The sequence below is a fragment of the Oratosquilla oratoria genome, chromosome 12, assembly GCF_046742065.1.
Source record: "Oratosquilla oratoria isolate Oo_2021 chromosome 12, ASM4674206v1, whole genome shotgun sequence".
Lineage (NCBI taxonomy): Eukaryota > Metazoa > Arthropoda > Malacostraca > Stomatopoda > Squillidae > Oratosquilla > Oratosquilla oratoria.
The window spans coordinates 60,765,793-60,788,320 of record NC_134788.1 but is presented as its reverse complement, the minus strand read 5'-3'; the positions used below and the strand labels follow the sequence as shown (position 1 = coordinate 60,788,320).

At 39.2% G+C, this 22,528-nt stretch overlaps 2 protein-coding genes across 2 annotated transcripts in view; both read right to left on the bottom strand.

Annotated features, from left to right (window-relative positions):
* LOC143031870 (uncharacterized) overlaps positions 1-22,528 on the bottom strand; it is a 124,618-nt gene that overhangs the window by 49,868 nt on the left and 52,222 nt on the right. The gene's annotated exons all lie outside the window — the stretch shown is intronic.
* Positions 19,976-22,496, bottom strand: LOC143030821 (uncharacterized). Its single transcript, XM_076194039.1, has one exon. It carries the CDS (start codon positions 22,399-22,401, stop codon positions 21,136-21,138), a length of 1,266 nt encoding a protein of 421 aa, XP_076050154.1. The 5' UTR covers positions 22,402-22,496; the 3' UTR covers positions 19,976-21,135.

Here is a 22,528-nt window from a genome sequence, read left to right as displayed (position 1 = left end):
AACTACTGAAAAGAGTGAAAACGGAAGAAGATTGTGAATCACTACAGAGTAATCTAAAAAAAAGTACAGGAATGGAGTAGGAAGTGGGAGAAGGAGTTCAATACAAAAAAGTGTAGTATAACGGAATTCGGAAAAAGCAAAAAAAGAATAACAGGATCATATAAATTGGGAGAAGGAATAAAAAAGTAGAAAATGAAAAGGACCTGGGAGTCATTGTTATGAATAATATGTCACCTGAGAAACATATAAATAAGATTTTTGGAGAAACTTATAATCTAATAAGAACAATCAAAGTTGCATTTATATACCTGGATGAAGAAATGGTGAAGAAAATTCTAATCACACTGATAAGACAAAGATTAGAATATGCAGCAACGACATGGTCACCAAGTACAAAAAAAAATGTATAAAAAAACTTGAAAGAATACAAAGAGCAATTACAAAATTGGCACCAACACTCAAAACTATCATATGAAGAGAGACTAGCAAAACTTGAACTACAGACACTAGAGCAAAGAAGAGAGAGAGGAGATTTGATAGCTATTTACAGAATCATGAAAGGCATAGAAATTAATGATAGAGAGAATCTGATAAAATGGGATGATAGAATTACAAGAGGACACGGAAAAAAAAAAAAACAGCTATAGAAGAGATCTGAAAAAAAAAGAACAGCTTTCATCACAGAGCAATAGACAGTTGGAACAAGTTAGATGAGAAAGTGGTGTGTGCAAAAATAATACATGAATTTAAAAATAGTTTAGATAAAATGAGATATGAAGACGGGACCCCACGAGCATAGCTCCCCTTCCCGTGAAATACAACTAGGTAGGTAAATACACACCAATCATGGATGTCATAAATCAATATTTGAGAAATTTATGATAATCTAATACTGTATTGGTTTCTACAGCAAATAATTTTTTTCCCATTTTGGGGATAAACAAGTAAAATTTCACACTAATACCACCAGAATCATATAAATAAGAATATAAGATATTGATTTATGACATCTTTGAGTGAGGAGTAAATGATTTCTAATCAATATATCCTAACCTGTCCCTACCTACAACTACGTTGGGTCAGATTCACCCCTCACTTCCATCAGTTACTATAACAAGGCCCACAAAGGAATCAGCTTGTTGATTTATAGTTCAGTGAAAACAACCACTTCAAATGAATTATGTGTAAATTGTGTAAATATTTGTGCTGTGTAGCAATTCTACTCGTAAATCAACATGATATTCAATTTCCTAGGTGACTAGTAGGGTGGCCAGATGTCCTCCTGTTGAGCACTTTGTCCTCCATCTGGTGCAACCTTATGCCAGACATGCATTTGTCCTCCTTTCTTGGGGTGTGGCAAAATAAATGAATAAACAAATAAATAAAAAATTAATAAAGAATATATGAATGAATAAATAACCTTACGTATACAATAATGACGCAAAATTAAATTATGTGGGAGTACCCAGGACAAGGTCAACACCGGAACTCAGCAGCCGAAGTAGACAGGAACTGCACAGGACCAATGTTGTGAACGTGTGATTGCATGATTTACATCTCATACATTGGGCTGCAGTCCTGAGGTGGCCATGGTACAGTGTGGTTTGGCAATCAATTTATGAGGTTAAGGAGTCTGAAAATGCTGAAAAGAAAGACTGTATAACTCTGACTGGGCCAAAGAGATTGGATTCATTGCTAAAAGCAGAAAGGATGAGTTTCATGCTTTTTGTAAACTCTATCATTGTGATGTGGAGATAGCAGGTACGGGGAAGAGTGCAGTTGAACGACACACAGCCACAGACAAATGTAGACTTAACACTCGCAGTGCTGGCAACTTGTCACTACTAACATTTATTTCTTCAGCTCGATCCTCTCAGGATGACAAAATTACAGCTGCAGAGCTTTGTAAAGTATATCATACTGTGAAACATCACCAGTCATATAGGAGCATTGACTGTGCAGTGAAAGTTGACATACATACATATACCATGGCTTTTTCCCCCTTACAAGGGAGGTAGCCAAAAACTAAAAGGCATAAAATCATTTCCACCCATTCCATCCCTGAATGCACTCCACACCCCTCCACCCTCCCTCTCATCTTAGCACCTCCTGGATGACGTGTCATCCCTGCACCTTGTCCACTGCCCTGGGTCAGAAGCAGTGTTGCAAGACACAGCACATCCACAGCAAGGCCGCTTTATTAAATCGGTGACCCCCCCCATTGCATAAAGGAGAAGACGGGGAGAAATCCCTTTAGGCTGCATCAAATTTTGCTCATACATACTACCTCATCCCCCTGCCCATTCCACCTCATGCAAACACAACATCATCCATACACAACCATTCTCCATTCACCCGTCTTCTGTCCTTCCTCAACAGACATTCCCCTCTTCCCCAAAGCGCCCTTCACCCCATCCATCCACCTCATCCTAGGACGTCCCCTCATGTGTTCACTCCCTCCACATCTGCCTTCCATACCTCCTTTACTAGTCTTTCTTCACTCATTCTTTCCATGTGTCCAAACCATCCTAATAATCTTTCATCAACCCTATCTCCCAGCTCCCTTTCCACCTCTGTTCTCCTCACCTCCTCATTTCTCACTCTATCTAGCCTAGTAACCCCCATAATACTTCTCAGACACCTCATCTCAAACACATTCAAACTCCTTCTCTCTTCTTCTCTAATGTTCCATGTTTCTGCCCCATACAGTGCTGTTGGCACAATCACTCCTTCATACAGCCTCCTCTTAGTATCCATTCCCAAATGCCTATTGTTATGGCGGGATAATTCCCAAACAAACATTGTTTTTCTTAACTTTAATCTTCACCATGTTTACATGTGCCCGCCATGGCTCATAATCATAAGTACTGGTATCTCTATGCCAGGCGTCAGTGGGCAGTAACAAAACATAAACAGTTAAGTATTATGAAAGAGAATCAGAACACAATATAACTTAGGATCAAGCTCTAAGTAGTAAATGAAACACAAACATGAATCCTTACATCCCTTTTTCCTTAATTTTGTATGCCATAACCAACTAGGGTGCCACACAATACAGCACTACAAATCAAGGCGATCTGGAGGCTTTATAAGTCTACCAGATTTGGTTCTATTCTCAGGTTCCCTGATAGGAGATTTAACCGGAGAATTGTTAATGTGAACATTGTCTTTAGCCGGGTCATCAGGAAAATTAACATCAGTGTTAGGAATATCACATGAAGGTTTGTTATGAGCATCAGAATGGCAAGACTCATCAACAGAACTATTATCCATTACTACAGGAGTTATAGACTTCTTAACATTCTGAGCCACAGTGGTTACATATCTTGGCATAATCTGATCAGCATGCCTTCTCCAAAATACATTTCCATGATCTGTTAATTGAATCTTATAATTACGTACACCTAACTCTTCAATTACTTTTCCTGGCAACCATTTCTCTCCCTATCCATAGTTCCTCACAAACACAATATCTTCTAACTTATATTTGGATACACCTACAACCTCTTCCTCAATCTTACTTCTCTTCTTTTCCTTTTGAAGGGAGTGCAAAGGTCCCTTAAAAGTTCTACCCATTAACATCTCTGAGAGCGTTTTGCCAGTGGAAGCACTAACAGTTCTTCTCTGATTATATAAAAATCTACATAACCTAAGATGAATATCCCTACTTTCAAATTTACGCAATCCACTTTTAAAGGTTCTCACTGCACGTTCTGCTAACCCATTTGAGGAAGGATTGTATGGTGCTGGCGTCACATGTTTAACACCATTCTTAGACAAAAATTCCTCCATTTCTGAAATTTGCATTATCTGACACTATTTGGTCAGGTAAGCCAAAATTTGCAAATGTTCTTTGCAACAACTTAATAGTAGCTTTTGAAGAAATGGTTTCAGTAACATGCACATCCATGAATTTGGAAAAAGAATCAACAATTACTAAAAAATATTGTCCATCTATAGGTCCTGCATAGTCAATGTGTAATCTTGACCATGGTATACCCGAATCTGGCCAAGCAAGAGACTGAGATTGGGGCTGCTGGTGATTAGAAATAGAACAAATAGAAGAACTTTTGGTAACTTCCAACAGATCTTGCTCCAGCTTAGGCCACCATACCCATTTTCTTGCTTCAGCTTTCATCGCATTTACTCCATTATGACCTAAATGCAAATGATCCAACACTACTTTCCTTAATTCCGATGGAATTACCACTCTATTTCTGAACAACACAATTTCATCATGAAGGCTAAGATCATTTTTTATCTTGGAGTACTCTGACACATTTGGGTTATTTTGCCAACCAAATTTAAGGTTATTTACAACATGTTTAAGAACTGGGTCCTTTCTGGTATACAGTTTGACTTTGTCCAAAACAATATCACTATATGCCATTACCTTGATTAAATTGACATATTCAACAGGTACACTAGATTCATTGTCCGAATCTACTATGGGTAATCTACTTAAAGCATCCGCAACCTGATTTTCTCTGCCTGCTCTGAACACCAAATCAAAGTTAAACTGTGATAACAACAGAGCCCAACACTGCAATCTGGCATTGGCATGAATTGGAATTTGTTTCTGTTTACCAAATAAACCTAACAATGGTTTGTGATCCGTTTTTACAACAAATTCTCTTCCTAGTAAGAAATATTTCAACTTAACTACTCCATAAACCACCGCAAGAGCCTCTCAATCCAGCTGAGAGTAATTCTTTTCAGCGGAAGATAACTTCTTACTGGCAAAATACACAGTCTGTTCTTCCTTATTCACAACTTGTTTTAAAACACATCCAACTCCAACTGGGGATGCATCAACCTCTAAGATAAGGGGAGAACAGCCATCAAAATTCGACAAAACTCTTGAGTTACACAATTCTTTCTTACATACATACATACATATACCAAGGCTTTTTCCCCCTTACAAGGGAGGTAGCCAAAAAGGGAAAGGCATAAAAACACTCCCACCCATTTCATCCCTACATACACTCCACACCCCTCCCACCCTCCCTCTCATCTGAGCACCTCCTGGATGACGGGTCATCCCTGCACCCTGCCCACCGCCCTGGGTCAGAAGCAGTGTCGCAAGACACAGCACATCCACAGCAAGGCCGCTTCATTTAATCGGCGACCCCCCCTCTCCGTCCCCCCTTGCATATAAGGAGAGGACGGGGAGAAAATCCCTTCGGGCTGCGTCAAAATTTACTCACACATACTACCCCACCCCCCTGCCCATTCCTCCTCATGCAATCACAACATCATCCATATACAACCATTCTCCACTCACCTCTGTCTTCCGTCCTCTCCCTTCCTTCCTCAACAGACATTCCCCTCTTCCCCAAAGCCCCCTTCACCCCATCCATCCACCTCATCCTAGGACGTCCCCTCATGTTCACTCCCTCCACATCTGCCTTCCATACCTCTTTTACTAGTCTTTCTTCACTCATTCTTTCCATGTGTCCAAACCATCCTAATATTCTTTCATCAACCCTATCTCCCAAATCCTTTTTCACCCCTGTTCTCCTCCTCACCTCCTCATTTCTCACTCTATCCAGCCTAGTAACCCCCACCATACTTCTCAGACACCTCATCTCAAACACATTCAAACTCCTTCTCTCTTCTTCTCTTATGTTCCACGTTTCTGCCCCATACAGTGCTGTTGGCACAATCACTCCTTCATACAGTCTCCTCTTCGCATCCATTCCCAAATGTCTATTCCTCATTACACTCTTTAATCCACCAAGGCATTTACTCGCTTCTCTCAATCTACATTCTACCTCCACCTTCACTCCACCTTTTCCTGCTACACTTGCACCCAAGTATCTAAAACTATCCACTTCCTCCAGTCGCTCTCCCTTAATGTTCACTTCCAGTCTACTGCCACCTTCACCCCTTGTACATCTCATCACCTTACTTTTACCTACATTTATCTTTAGCTTTCTTCTATCACATACTCTCCCAAACTCTGCCACCAGCTTCCTCAATCCCTCCTCTGACCCTGCCACAAGCGCAGTGTCGTCCGCAAACAACAGCTGGCTCACCTCCCACTTTTCTCCATTTTCTTTAACCATCTCCAATCCCTGACCCACTACCCTAGCATTCACCTCTCGCACCACCCCATCCATGTATAAGTTGAACAGCCAGGGCGACATAACGCATCCTTGACGAAGTCCCACCTTTACCTCAAACCACTCACTCTCTCCATTTCTAATCCTGACACATGCTCTACTACTCTCATAAAAACTCTTGACAGCTCCCAAAAGCTTTCCTCCTATCCCATAAATCTGCATAACCTCCCACAGTGCCTTTCTGTCTACCCTATCATCAGCCTTTTCCAGATCCATAAAAGCCCAAAAAACATCCTTCCCCTTTCCTATAGCTTTCTCACATATCTGTCTTACCACAAAGATCTGATCTACACAACCTCTACCTGTCCTAAATCCACACTGTTCCTCACCAATTACTCCTTCTGTTCCTCTCCTAATCCTCTCAATTAAGATCCTCCCATAAGCCTTCCCTACTACACTTAACAGGCTAATCCCTCTGAAACTACTACATTCACACTTGTCCCCTTTTCCCTTGTAAAGAGGAACTATACAGGCACTTCTCCAGTCCTCCGGTACTCTACCCTCTCTCCAGCAAACATTAAATAACCTCACCAACCAGTCCACCATCACTGTACCTCCCTTTTTCAGACATTCTGCATGGCATCCATCCAGACCAGGTGCCTTACCTGCTTTCATCATCTTTACAACTGCCTTCACCTCATCCTTCCTTATTTCTCCTCCATTCTCCTCACTCATCACTCTCATTTTCTTCGCATTTCCCACTGCAGCTATCTTTCCTTCCCTATCCTCCTTCACATTTAGCAACTCCCTAAAATATTCTGCCCATCTTCCCCTTACTGCCATCTCTTCCATTTTCATCTCTCCATCTGTACCTTTTACCTTTTCTTCTCTACTTGATTCGCCTCCTCTTCCTCTCTTTATTTCTTTCCAAAACATCTTCCCCCCTGTGGTGGGGGAAAAGAATACTGCCACCAAGTTTCCCACTTGGATCGTAAGAGGCGAGAAAAAAAGGGACGGGGAGAGGGACTAGGCATCCTTCTCCCTGTAGCCCCACGGGGCACACATCCTAAAGACAAAAGTGAAGGCATAAGGGGTGCTGGAGGGCCTCGGGCCAGCACCCTAATGTTTGGGTCTTTTAATGTGCGTGGATGTGGTACAGATGAGAGTAAAAGGGAAGAGATAGGTAGTATGTTTGTGAGAAGAAAGATGGATGTGTTGGCTTTGAGTGAAACTAAGTTGAAAGGGAAGGGTGAGTGTAAGTTTGGGAGTGTAAGTGGAAGGTTATCAGGAGTGAAGAGAGGGCGAGGGAGGGAAGGGGTGGCTATTCTAGTAAGTGAGGAGATAGGTAAACGTGTAGTGGAGTGGAAGGAGGTTTCCTCAAGGATAATGTGGATGAAGGTGAAACTGGGAAAGGAGATGTGGGTCTTTGTAAGTGCATATGGGCCTGGCAGTGAGAAGAGCGTGGAAGAAAGGGAGGCCTTTTGGATAGATTTAAATGAGTGCATAGAGGGTTTAGGAAGAAATGTCAATGTAATAGTACTGGGAGACCTTAATGCTAGGGTAGGAAATGGTCCAATCGATGGAGTGGTTGGGAAGTGTGGAGTTCCAGGAAAGAATCGTAGTGGAGAGTTGATGGTGGAAATGTGTCTAGAAAGAGAGTTGATGATAGCAAATACAGTGTTTCGGAAGAAAGTTAAGCATAAGTACACATGGGAGAGGGTGGTGGAGGGAAGGATGGTAGATAGAGCGCTAATGGATTATGTAGTGGTAAATAGGATTATGATAGGAAGAGTTAAGGATGTACATGTGCTAAGGGGAGAGGGTGGGGGAATATCAGATCATTTTTTGGTGGAAGGTAAGCTGAGAGTGGAGGATAGATGGCGAAAGAGGAAAGGGACAAAAGGTAGGGAGGTTCTTAGAGTGAACTCCTTGAATGAAAAGGAAAAGGAGAAGGAGTACGAAAAGAAGCAATTCTTTCTTAATAGTCAAAAAAGAATTTTCTTCTACCTTAGTCCACTTAAAGGTTGCATTTTTCTGTAGAAGATCATACAAAGGAGCAAGAATTGTAGCAAATTGTGGAACAAACCTACAATAATAAGTTACTAAGCCAACAAATGACTTTACTTCTGCCACCGACGTAGGAGCTGGGGCTTGAGCAATTGCTCTTATTTTACATTCAGAAGGCTTTATACCCTTCCCACTCACATCATATCCTAGATATTCAATCAAATCAGCTTTAAGTACAGATTTACTTTTATTTACCTTGACATTATTTTCTTGAAGTATGCCTAGTACTTTTAAAAGTCTTTCATCATGTTCCTGTTCAGTGGAACCAGTTACAAGAATGTCATCCAAAACTACTGCTACTCCTGGAATTTTACTCATTAACTGAACCATGAAACGCTGAAAAATAGCAGGAGAGGAAGCAAGCCCAAAAGGTAATCTGTTGTATTTAAATAGACCTTTTGGAGTGTTAATCACTAAGTACTTCTGAGCCTCTTCATCTACTGCCATTTGCAGATAAACATTTCTTAAGTCCAACTTGGAAAAGAGTCGTCCCTTTCCAACTACAGACAAAAGTTCATCCACTTTTGGTAATGGATACTGATCTACTAGCAAAAACTGATTGAGGTATTTAAAGTCTGCACATATGCGTACAGATTTCTGGTCTTGTTTTAAAACTGGTACTATCGGGGCTGCCCATTCACTGAATTCTACAGGGGAAATGATACCCTCCTTAACTAGGTTGTCCAACTCGCCTTCCACTAACTTTCGAAAATGGAATGATACTGTACGAGTTTTGTAACACTCAGGTACAGCTTCAGGTTTAAGATGTATTGCTGCCTTAACACTGGTTATGGGTTTTGTTGAATCAACTGTGTACTCATCTAATAAGGTACTAGCATTCACAATATTATTTACTCTAGACACTCTAGAGGCATCAGGAATACCTGTAAGAGAAATTTCTACTTTCTTCTGTAAATCTTTACCACATAAATTAATATTACCAGAAGCTACAACACAAAAGGTATGTTCCAAGACATAATTATTATATGATACTGTAACATCCACTTTTCCTAAAACACCAATGGCTGTGTGACCATAAGCACGCAACACTTTATTAACAGGTGACATGGATAGTTTTAAGGAATGTACCCAATTTTCTGATAATGTGGAAACACAAGCACCTGTATCAATCTCAAATGGTATTAAATTGTCATTAATCTTGAAGTTGACTAACTCAGATTTAACAGAAAAGACATCTGATTTAACACCAAAATAAATTATTACCTGCACTGTCTGAATCTGAAGAATCTTCCAGTCTGTTTGCATCTGATTTAACACCAAACAAATTGTTATCTGCACTGTCTGAATCTGAAGAATCTACCAGTCTGTATTCAGCTGCATGTCCTTTTCCCTTACTTTTCTTTCCAAAATTTGAAATATTTAATCTACAGACTGCTTTCAAATGTCCCTTTTTACCACACATGTTGCAATGTCTATCTTGAAACCTACATTTTTCACTTGCATGGGGAAAACCACAGTGTTTGCATGTAAGCTTAGGCTTACTATTACCTGATTGATAATAACTAGAGGTCTTAGGGTCATGTCTACTTCCTTTTTTCTTGTGAAAATTTTGACTCTCTGATACCGCTCTTATACTGTTATTTTCACCCACAAATGCCTGTTCCATATTTAATATTCTATCAAAAGTATCCTGGGAAGTCAAAGTTTGTAATTTTAAATTTTCTGCCACTAGATTGGGGAAATAAGTTTCATTGTCCACCGCCATGAACAACTGATCTTGTACACGGTTGTCAAACTGATCAGCGAAATTACAGTCTTTGGCCAGAGCCTTTAACTCTGCATATAGATTATTCAAACTTTCACCTGGCTGTTTTTTCCTTTGTTGAAATGCTACAAGACTTCTATGGTAGGATGGAGTGACTATATAGTACTGCTTTAACCCTTTCACTAAATCACTAAATGATTTTGTATGAGGGAGATCAGGAGCACAGATCCTTCCCAACTCTGCGTACACAACACTTCCAACAGACACTAATAATAAGTTTTTCTTCTTCACTAAATCTTCATCACTGGTGCCAGTTAATCCTATATATTGGAAGTGGGCTTCCAAAAGACTCAGCCATAGGTCTAGTGAAATCCTATCTGGCTCAAATCTGTCAATCTGTCTATCCTTAGACATCTTTTTGTGCAAACACTAGGAATCACTGCCGATGCAAAAGCCGGTGCCTAATCTGAGGCTAATAATGTATTGTAGACATACTTACAGTCGTGTAATTTCAATGTCCACTTAACCATAGCACTCATTATCCAATTTTTGTCCTCGTCGCCACTTGTTATGGCGAGATAATTCCCAAACAAACATTGTTTTTCTTAGCTTTAATCTTCACCATGTTTACAAGTGCCCGCCATGGCTCAAAATCATAAGTACTGGTATCTCTATGCCAGGCGTCAGTGGGCAGTAACAAAACATAAACAGTTAAGTATTATGAAAGAGAATCAGAACACAATATAACTTAGGATCAAACTCTAAGTAGTAAATGAAACACAAACATGAATCCTTACACCTATTCCTCATTACACTCTTTAATCCACCAAGGCATTTACTCGCTTCTCTCAATCTACATTCTACCTCCACCTTCACTCCACCTTTTCCTGTCACAGGGGATATTCCTAAACGAAAGTTGACAGAGAGGTATATAGTGACTCCTCGGTAGGAAAAGGTGTAACATGTGGAAGAATCAAAGGAAAAGCTCTGTGTAAAAATATTTGACTACCATATTCTGTATAGAAGCACAGAATATGTAAAAGAACATGACTTGCACATTACAGTAGCAACTGATGCTTCAAACAAAGGTGCAACAACATGTTTCCCAATTCTTTTGAGATACTTTAATTTTGAGGAGGGAGTGCAACATGTGTTACTTGACTTTTACATTGATAATGATGAATCATCAAAAGCTATCACAAATCAGTTATAATAGTCTAAGTTAGAAGTGTCGGGTCTGGATCTGAATAAAGTGTCGGCATACACAGCTAACAATGCAACTGTAAACTATGGAAAATACAAAAGTGTTTATCAGAAACTGAAACTGGCCCAAAACAACATTATTGCTGCTAACTGTTTGCCTCATGTTTTGCATAATGCATCAAAATTTGCCGCTGGAAAACTGAACACTGATGTTGAAAATATTGTTCTCAAGGTGTACAGCCGTTTTAGCATCTCAGCAAGCAGAACACAACAGTTGAACTTCTGCAAAATTTGTGGAGTCTGATGAATGCAATCTATTGCGACATGTTGTAACTAGATGGCTATATCTTTTGCCATCAATTCACAGAATACTGAAGTACTGGAAAGCCCTAAAAAGTTATTTTCAGAGCATAGGAGAAGAGGAATGTCCCAAGGTTCTGTGGAAGTGCTTCGGAGATTAAAGAAATGACTCTGAAGTGTCAGAGATCTATTTCCTCTTCATCAGTCACACTCTTAAATTATTCTCAGACACTATCGAAGCACTAGAAGCCAAATCATTCAGCATGACTTCAGTATGTAGGCTAATGACTGACCTGAAACACAAGCTCGAGAGAAGAATGAAGGATTTATTTTCTGGGGTATTCAGTAAATACCATGCTTAGCCAGCTTAGTCCAGATGCCCCATCTGTAAAACAAACTTCACTGTTTTCTATGAAAGGGCCAGAAAGTACTTAAGTGACAGATATGACTTTTCTGAAAACAGTTTTCACAATAAAGTATCAAAATTGGGCCTGTCAAGTGATGTATCTTTTGGAGAATTCAGTGGTGCAGTCGAGACCTGTAACCATCCAGATATCAATATGGATGATTTGTATGAAGAGTATGGGATTGTGGACACAATTATTAATACTCCTGAAATGGTAGATTGCCACAGTGATGAACGCTATCTCAAACTGTCCAGTGAATATAAATCTCAGTTCTCATTCACAAGCCTGAAGAGAGTGAGTGCTTATATATACTCCATTCCATACAGTAATGCTCACTTGGAGCGAGCTTTTTCAATGATGACATCAGCTTGGAGGAACGAGAGAAACCACTTGGAAGAATGCACAACTATATACAAAACACTTTTGGCCAACAAGAAACTATTGGAGATGGCCAGCAGAGGGCAGAAGTACAAAAAGAAATAAACCTCCAGGCAATCAAGGTGAGGATACAACTAGGTTTTGTTTGTGTTGTAACTTAGCAAGAAATACAGGTATTTGTTTTTTCTTGGTTTCATTAGAAGTGAAAAATATGATTGACTTTCAGCTTTTTGTTATATATATATATATATATATATATATATATATATATATATATATACATATACATATATATATATATATATACATTTTAATGGGGAAATAATAAGGCACAGGAGTATATGAGTAAACATTACATGAAGAAAGAAGCCACAAGAAATCAAAATCAGAATATGATGAGAGATACAATAGCAGTGAACACTTGAAATAAGAAATATTGGTAACATTTTTGCAAGTGTCTACACCCATCCAATAATCAAGGATGTCAGAAATCAATGTATGATTCTTGCAATTCCTTTTATTATTTCCATTTGTCAGGAAACATCTCAGCAACACCCCAGCCACCCCCATTGCAGAGCCACAGGAGTGGCGGGTAAATGATTGAATTTTGGCACAAGTAACACACTGCATACATAAATAAAACTATAAAATAATTTTCATTTATCTAATGAGTGAGGAAAAAGTCTACAAAACCTTAACTATTGCTAGGTTAAGTTAAACTCATCCCTGAAAAAAAAAAAAAAAATGCATGGTAGGTGTGATTTGTTGAGTTATGAGTATATATACAACATATTCATGCTTGTACATTACGACTACAATATGAAGCATTTGGGCGGGGGTTAGGTTATGGTGAATGACTGCTCCTGGAACCTTCCCGATATAAATTACAAATATTGAGTGAACCTATGGTTCTTTCTGTGACATTTCACTACATACATTTGAAGTATTCCACTCCCAAATAATGTATGATACTCCTACAATCTGCATCCATCGCAATGAAAAGAAGTTGCCAAGAATATATTACCCCAAGAAACGTATTCCCGAATTTGCTGCTTAGTATTATGGTCGTTGCATGCGAGAATGTAAACAATAGATGAGTTTTGACAAGACTTCATTCTGACTACCAAATTGGAAGTGCCCATATTCGACCAGAACTAACATGAAACCTAATGGCAACATCAAGTGATGAACAGACAAGGAAAATAACCTCCACCATACAATAAATACATGTGCACCATTGTCGAGCGTCCTCAGTATTACTATTACACTTATTACCTCAGGTAATAAGTGTAATAGTGACATGCACGCAGGTAATACCTGCGTGCATGTCATGATGTTGTGCTTCTAAACTATATGTACCTAGGTCAATATGAAAATGGAATTCCTGATATTTGAGCTGAAGTAGTTCTCATGGGATGGAAAAAGTCGCTATGAGTATAATGCAATTTGATTTATCCATCTAGCTGTCTTAGTTCTCGAGATATTGCATTTTGAATGGAATTAAATCGGGCCTATTTTGTCCGAGGAAATCGGGCCGAAACGTGCGGTCTGACTGATCGCCGATCAAACGTAAACAATGACGGTTTTTACTGACAGGCACAATTTTATATAAAAAATTAGCATATGGTTGCATTATTTGACCTATTTTCTATAAGATGTGTGATTTCCATGTAATTTGATAATATAATTACGTTTTTATCCTCTGCAAAATTACCCACCACAGCTACGAATACCGTAAAATTACATGAAAATCACACATTTTAAGAAAATAATTCGAATAATTCAATTATATGCAAGGTATTACGCTAATAACCCAATAGTAACAAACTTAATAGTGTAGTTTGATCCATACCACCAGTGAATCGTAGCTGTGGTCCGTAATATTACGGAGGATGAAAACGTAACTTCTCTTCGATCAAATTACATGAAAATCACACATTTTAAAGGAAATATTTAAAATAATTCAACTATAAGTCTATTACACTAATAACATAATAGTAAGAAACTTAATAGAGTGAAGTTTGGTCCATATCACCAGTGATAGATAAGATGGCGGGATGGATGTTGATGTTGTTATCCGATAATCCGACCCGATAGAAAAAAAAAACTAATATAAACAACCAATTTCTCAGCTCTACCGTAACATACCGACTTTATTTTGGTATTAGAATAATTCACGATACTAGTAGTTTTGGTTCATTATGGTCAGTTGCCCGCACGATAAATTTCTTAGCTCATTTTTTACGTTGAAACATATACCAATTTTTGATCTACTGCTGAATGCAGGCCGCCATGTTTATCTAATGTTTTTATTGACCGACATGTAACTGATGATGTGAATGCTTGAAATTTATTACGATCGTAGTAAATACACTCGCACAACATTTTTATTAATTAAATTTCCCGCGGTATGTAAATTTGGCCGTTTGAACGGCGTGCGCATAAAATGACGCGCTATTGTGCTCGTCATCGACGGTGGCGCCTCTGGTGGTGTTTGACCTACCTACTATATGCCACTTCTGGATATCGCAGATGTCCTAGGAATCTCAAAGATTCTTTTTAGTATATATTAAGTAACTGCTCATACCATAAAGGATATATTTGTATTCAACTGATACGAAACGACTGTTTCTGGTCCCCTTAACCCCCTACGTCTGTTGTCTGTGTAACTTAGCGTAGAATAACAATCTAATGAAGACCACAATGGATATAAGCGTACGTTTTTTGTGTTATCCTCGGCAATTTTGTGATTATCATTTCGAAATATGTGTTATTGTATTTATTTTTTGCACTTCATGTATATTGATTCTTTGCCAAATAAGTTTACTTACTAATAACTTGTAGAGGACGAAGTGGCGGCCAGCCAAGATGAATGTAAACAAATAACATACGAGCAGAGTTGCCATATTGGCCTTTTCTAGGCCAAAACCCTCAATTTTGGCTTCTTTTTCAAGCATTTGGCCTAGGGATATTTAGTTTGGCCTAAATTACTAAATCTGGCTTTTTTTTTTGTTTTGTTTAGAATGTGGCTTAAATATATTTTATTTGGCTTCAGTAAGCTCATCTGATAATAGTGAATTGGATACTGAGTTCATTCGCCACCTCCTAAGACAAAACTAATCCAAGTTAAAGTCTACCATATAGTCGAGTGCGCGTATCTTTTCTTTTTTTATTTTGTTACCATTGTGATCCATGCAATTTGTCCCATTTTCTCTTATGGCACAGAGATAAAATTGGACGAATCAGCTGTGTGATGTTGATGGCGCACGAGATCCATATGCAACTTTGGGCGTGATTTTTTTTTCGTAACTGTCTGACGTAATTTTAGGCCTTCAATCAATAGTAATCTATGTTCATAAACAAGCAAGGAGTAGGCTACATTGGTAGGGTACTGAATATAGGAATATATTGTGTTTTGATTAATAAGATTGGTAAAATCATTTTCCATCCCACAAAAGCGTTCGTTCTGGTTGTTTATATTTATGTAGAGTGGAAAAGATCGTTGACATTAAATTTTCATTAGTGTTTTTAGTGATTTTCAAGTGCTTAATTATTTAGGAGTATTTATTTTTTCAGGTGCATGCATTTTAGAATAAGAATCAGCCTGCAATCTTCAATAGCCTAAGATGCCGAAATGGAACTGCAGTTATGACAGTGCCAGGAGGTACAGAGCTGAGTGGGAGAAAAAGTTTATGTTGGTGAAATATGCACCTGATGGCTCTGGTGAGGCGGCATGTTGTAAGTTATGTCACTGTAATCTGAACCCCAAAATGTGCTCATTACAAAACCATGAAAAATCGGAGAAACACAAGAAGAAGACAGTACACCAGCACTTGCACCACCAATCAATTTTCAGTCAACAACACCCAACGATGTCAAACAGGCAGAATTGGAACTTGCTGTTGCAGTCTGCTGCCATTGCTCAACTTCCTCTGTGGACCACATTGGTGAAATGATAAAAAAAAGAAGGGAAAGGTAGCATCTTAGGGAAAATCAATCTTCTTAGAACTAAATGTAGCAAACTGATTACGGAAGTTGTGTCTCCAACCCTTAAACAAGAACTGAAGAAGGATCTAGGAGAAAGTTTTGCCCTATTAGTAGATGAGTCAACCGATGTTGGGACCGTGAAGTATTTATGCATTGCGATACGTTACTGCAGCAAAAAGGAAAAGAGAATAGTAACAGAGTTTGTTGGTCTTATTCCTGTCAATGACACAACAGGGGAAGCATTATTCAGTCATTAATTAAAGCTGCTGTTACAAATCTAGGTTTAGAACTTGGTAACTGCATTGGTTTTGCAAGTGATGGTGCCTCAGTTATGACTGGAGTTTATAACTCGGTTTGGACCCGAATACAGCAGGTGTCTCCAGATTGTGTGCAAGTAAGATGCATTTGTCACTCTCTAGCACTGTGCGTGAAGCATGCATTTGAGAAGCTGCCTTCATGCTTGGGATTTTTAATTTCAGAAATACCAAAATGGTTTTCCAAGAGTACAGTAAGGAGGGCAGCTTACAAACAATTGTTTAGCATAATGGACCCAACTGAAGAAAGGAAAGGGACCTCGCTGCCATTTCAGCAAGCTTCTCAGACCAGATGGCTAGCACGCGGGGAAGTAATGTACAGCATCTTGATGAACTGGGAAGAACTTAAGGCATACTTCATGTGTGCTGAGCAGGCTAGTGGAGCTGATGCCAGGTATAAGGCACGTATGATTTCTGACATCCTAAATGACCCAATCAACTATTGGTATTTTCACTGTGTCACACCCATTGTTATGGAGTTTGAAGGCGTCTACTCATATTTTCAAGCCACGAATGCCGATCCTCAGAGCATGGAAGGTGAGCTTGCTCAACATCATCATAGTCTACGGGCAAGAGTTTTGAGCCCAGATGAAAGTGAATTAGCTATATCCGAAGTAGATTTTGGAGCTCGCTTTGCCATGGAAGTGGAGAGGTATATCGAGATGCATCAAGTTAGTGGTGAAACGAAAGTTCAGGACGTCAAGGCCCGATGTTACAGCTTTCTCGTGGAGGCCATCAAGCAAGTTGAGAAACGTCTGCCTCCTACGAGGAACATACACAAGGGTCTCAGTAGTCTTGACCCATCAAAAATTTTGAGTCAAACAGCAAGGGTGCCATATAAGGATCTACCATTCCCTACCTTACGAACACATAAATATAATGCCATTGAACAGCAGTATAGGAATGTATTACATATAAACTGGGTTGAAGAGGCAGTATTTGACAACAAAATACCAGATGACTCTGTTCAGTTCTGGATAGGAGTAGGTAATCGCTATGATACACTAGGTAACAAATCTTTTATAGACCTAGCAACATATGCATTGTCCTGTCTTGTCACACCAGTTAGCAATGCTCTTGTTGAACGCATATTTTCTCATGCTACAATAGTTAAAACAAAATTAAGAAACAGACTGAGCACAAGAACCCTAGATGCCATTATTCGCATTAGAACCCATCTGCACTTCAGAGGTTTGTGTTGCAGGAATTTTGTGATCACACCTGATATGTACCGCTTATTTTCATCTGCAAATATGTATGGAGATGAATATGATGTATGTGATGATGTGATTGACTATGTTTGAACACTGGTTATGTTTCCTTGTTTACCAAAGTCTGGTGCTATAATGCAGAATATAATTTTGACTTATTTTTTGTTGCTCATGAAAAGCATTATATTTTTTATATTGTTTGTGGAAATAATGACCATGAAACTTACATGCTGAAAAAAAATTGCTCATTAAAAAGGATTATGAAACAAATTATCATACTTTTTATACTGTTTATGAAAAATAAAGAACCATTAATTCATTGTATGCATATGATCTTTTACTTGGCACCACTGAGCTATTTAGAACATCTAAGTTCGTATGCAGTATAATCATAGGGGGTCCAATATGGCGGCCACTGCATCACCCGTTGCCCAGGCGGAGGACTTACGAACTACGGAGCGCTTGTGTACACAGATCGCCAATCCAGTAAACCACTATAGCTCAGTGCTCAGTACAAATCGTATAGTATTTGGTGAATTGAGAAGTGGAATAATTAAATATTTGGCCTTTTTACTGCATATTTTTGGCCTTTTCCTGTAGTGCATTTGGCCTTTTTTATGCTTTTGGTCTTTTTCTGCTTCAGTAATCTAGCAACCCTGCATACGAGTACATCGCCTGGCATGCAAGGTCAAAATGCAATGGGTGAAGAAATTTTCCTAGTCCTCCCATTCCCTTTCATAAATTGTCGATTCCAACATGGTAATGTTCATATTTCTATTAAAATAAGGGTTTATAAGAGTTGATCTCCGAGTGGATAAGTGACAAAATACCATGTGATTGTTCAAATTGGCTTAAAAGCATGAAATATGACAGAATGACGTTAGACTAGAGTCCCAATCTTATGAAGAGATTCAAATAAGGGATCATCTGGAACCCTGCCCATAAAGACACTGGCAGTCTTTTTTCCAACATTTTTTTTTTGTGAGTGATTCACTGAAGAGGATCGGATACTTGCAGTCTCTCGATTCACCAACTCAGCAGCCTGCGTGAGTGCGTCATCAGGCCGGGTAATTGCGCTAGCCTCAGCCTGTGTTGGAGAAGTGCGTGTGCTTCACGCTCTCCACTCTTCTCGCCCCCATTGACTGGACGAGATGCCAGGAGGTACAACATTTCATAGATCTACTGAGGCAGCATCACTGCATAAGGAACATCAAGAGCAAGGAATACAAAACGAGAAACATAAAGATTGCGATCCTTAATGGCACGAGTTCTTCTGAACTGTGACATAAAACGTTTTTAGATTAGGTTTTTCTCTACGGCAGCCTCCGAATAAAAATGTTTCTTACATCGCTACTGGCGTTACTATTAAAACCCCTCTCCAATCTGAGTGCCGAATGGTGCGCTGGGCCTTGTCCGAGGGGGGCCATCGAATTGGCCTGGAGTGGCCTAAATCGTTGAGCTGGATCCCATGATTTTTGCCCAACACGCCCTGTGTCACTCGAGTTCTACTGCAACTCCCTCCGACTCACTACCCGATTTCGTAACTCGAGTCTCGAGGCTGGGATCCATAGCTTATTATGAGCTGCTGATCAATGAACAGCCAATAGTCCTGTGGTATTAGTGCTGGGCGGTGTGTACTCACACCACTGTTCATACGAGGACCAATCAGTACGTGATATGACCAGTATACATAATTTATATACCACTCCGAACAACCGACATATACATAATGCTAGGGTGTTAACAAACTCCAAGTAAACGATTTAATGGAAACGATGACACGATTCACCAGATTCGGTGAAAAGAGTCGTTAGTTTTGAACGAGTGATTTGCGAGTCTTACATTACTATTGTATTAATGAAATGCAAAAGGACAACATAACAAACCAATCATTACACACAGTTACTACACACTCTGAGCTCACCATCGAGAAAGCTCTAGTGTATATTGGCTAAGAATCACTTGTATAATGACATGATAGATGCAGAAACGCCAATCAACAATTACATTTGATACAGTACGGACAGAGACACCAGAGGCCATGGAGGCGTCATGATACTTTTCAGAAATCATCTGACACAAAATTTCTCATAACGAAGATCACGTGGAAATAATTGCCCTCCACCAAATACTTGTAGAAAGATTAATTGTAAACTGATATGCGTCACAAAATATGTAAAATTCACGAACACAACAAATTGAGCAGAAAAAAAAGACATCACAACTCGACCTAGCAAAGAGGTTCTGTCCCATGAGTCAAGAGGGAACAAGTACATGCACAACTGCTACTAAACATCACGAACAAGCTATTCTTGGCACAAATAATGATGTAATTAATGAATAGAATAAACATCCTGCAGAGGAAGTGCAATGCAGTTCAGTTCGATACCTAAGCAAGATGCTGTAATGTCATTTATTTCATATTATTCATTTTTGATATCATGTCTGATTATTTACTTGATTCACATTATTAGATATTTGTTGATTTATTATCATTTATCATTTACCCGTTTTTTATTTGAATATATCTATGCATCTATTATTGTCTATATTATTGTGTTTTTATTGTCATTACTTTTTTCCACATCTGACCTAGATATGGACCAAAAGGTCTCCTGTCGGCATGCTCCGCCCTTGTAATCCTTTGTCATGAAGGCGTCATGACATATTTCAGAAATCATCAGACCATGAAATTCTGTCTCAGGTGGTACTAAAGAAGAACAACTACAATCAAATCTACTAGACTCCGGAAATTCTTCTTGCTACAAACAATAACAAAGCTTAGGAAACAAATTGGTTTTCTTCTTTATTAAAAATGAACAATTCATCATACAGATTACAAATAACTATGGCGTATACTCCCAACTACTTTACACAATACTAAGGTAAACAGAACTGTATCCATCATGACATACAGATATTATCCACCAGTTGGACAATTTTCTAATATTTTCAATTTCTTCTTTTTGTAATTGCAAAAATATTCATGCACTTGATGGAACACTCAAGAATTTTGAAAAAAAAAGAACAAGCAAAAACACATTATGCAATAGGCCAATGGTCACTCAAATAACTTCACAACTGCGAGTAAATCATTTGACAGTATGCACATGATAATCCATGAACCAAATTGGTTTATAACAGTGAATCAGTGCTTAATAGCTGACATTACCATCATACAGGGAAATTATATCACTTAGGTCACACTGGAACAAGCAAAAATGCAATAACACAATAGGCCAAAGGTCACTCAAATAACTTCACAACTGTGCGTAAATCAATTAAGATTTCAACTGACAGTATGCATGTGATAACCCATCAACCCAACTGGTTTATGATAGTGGATCAGTACTTAATAGCTGAATGTAGAATCATACAGGAAAGTTAGATCACTCAGGTCACACTGGAAAGGCCTCTCACCAGCAAAGGTCATCATGCAACACACGAGATCAACTTTTCGTGAGGAAGTGCGAGTCATTACGTGACCTTTGAAATAAGTCCTTCGTGTGAAAGCTGAAAAGGCTTCTCTCCAGTGTGGGTCACCACATGACGTCTAAGTTTACTTGGTTCTGAGAAAGCTGCATCACACAGGTCACACTTGAAAGGCTTTTCTCTAGTGTGGGTCATTATGTGATATTTGAGACAATTCTTTTGTGAGAAAGCTGCACCACACAGGTCACACTGGAAAGGCTTCTCTCCTGTGTGGATCATCATGTGTCGTCTGAAATCATTCTTTCGTGAGAAAGACGCATCACACATGCTACACTGGAAATGCTTCTCTCCGGTGTGTGAAACTATGTGTTGTTTAAGATCACCCTTTTTTAAGAAAGCTGCATCGCACAGGTCACATTTAAAAGGCTTCTGTCCAGTGTGAGTCATCAGGTGTTGTTTGAGATTATTCTTTTGTGTGAAAGCCGCATCGCACAGACCACACTGGAAAGGCTTCTCTCCAGTGTGAGTCATCAAGTGTCGTTTGAGATCAATCGATCGTTTGAAAGCCGCATCGCACAGGCCACACTTAAAAGGCTTCTCTTTGGTATGGGTAATCATGTGTCCTTTGAGATTATTCTTTCTTGAGAAAGCTGCATCACACAGGTCACACTTGAAAGGCTTCTCTCCAGTATGGGTAATCATGTGTTGTTTGAGATTAAACTTTCCTGAGAAAGCTGCATCACACAGGTCACACTTGAAAGGCTTCTCTCCTGTGTGGGTCATCACGTGATATTTGAGGCCAGTCTTTCGTGAAAAAGCTGCATCACACAGGTCACACTTGAACGACTTAACTCCAGTGTGAGTCACCATATGACGTTTAATATGATTCTTTTGTGTAAAGACTGCATCACACAGGCCACACTGGAATGGCTTCTCTCCAGTGTGGGTAAGCATGTGCTGTTTGAGATGACCCTTTTGTGAGAAAGCCGCATCACACAGGTCACATTGGGAAGACTTCTCTCCAGTGTGGGTAACCATGTGTCGTTTGAGATGACACTTTGCTACGAAAGCTGCATCGCACTGGTCACACTTGAAGGGCTTCTCTCCAGTGTGGGTCACCACATGTTGTTGGAGATTATTCTTTTGTGTGAAAGTTGCATCACACAAGTCACATTGGAAAGGCTTCTCTCCAGTGTGGGTCACCGCGTGTCGATTAAGATTACTCTTTGTCGAGAAAACTGCATCACACAGGTCACATTGAAGAGGTTTCTTTCTAGTGTGGGTCATCGTGTGATATTTAAGATGACTCATGAGATAGGTGTGGCACGGATGACACAAGATTATATTTATGTGACGAATATAAGGAATCTTCGGATACCTTTTCCCAGGAATTGTTGATAGCTACTCTCACCCTGAAAGTAAATATGTAATAAGTATG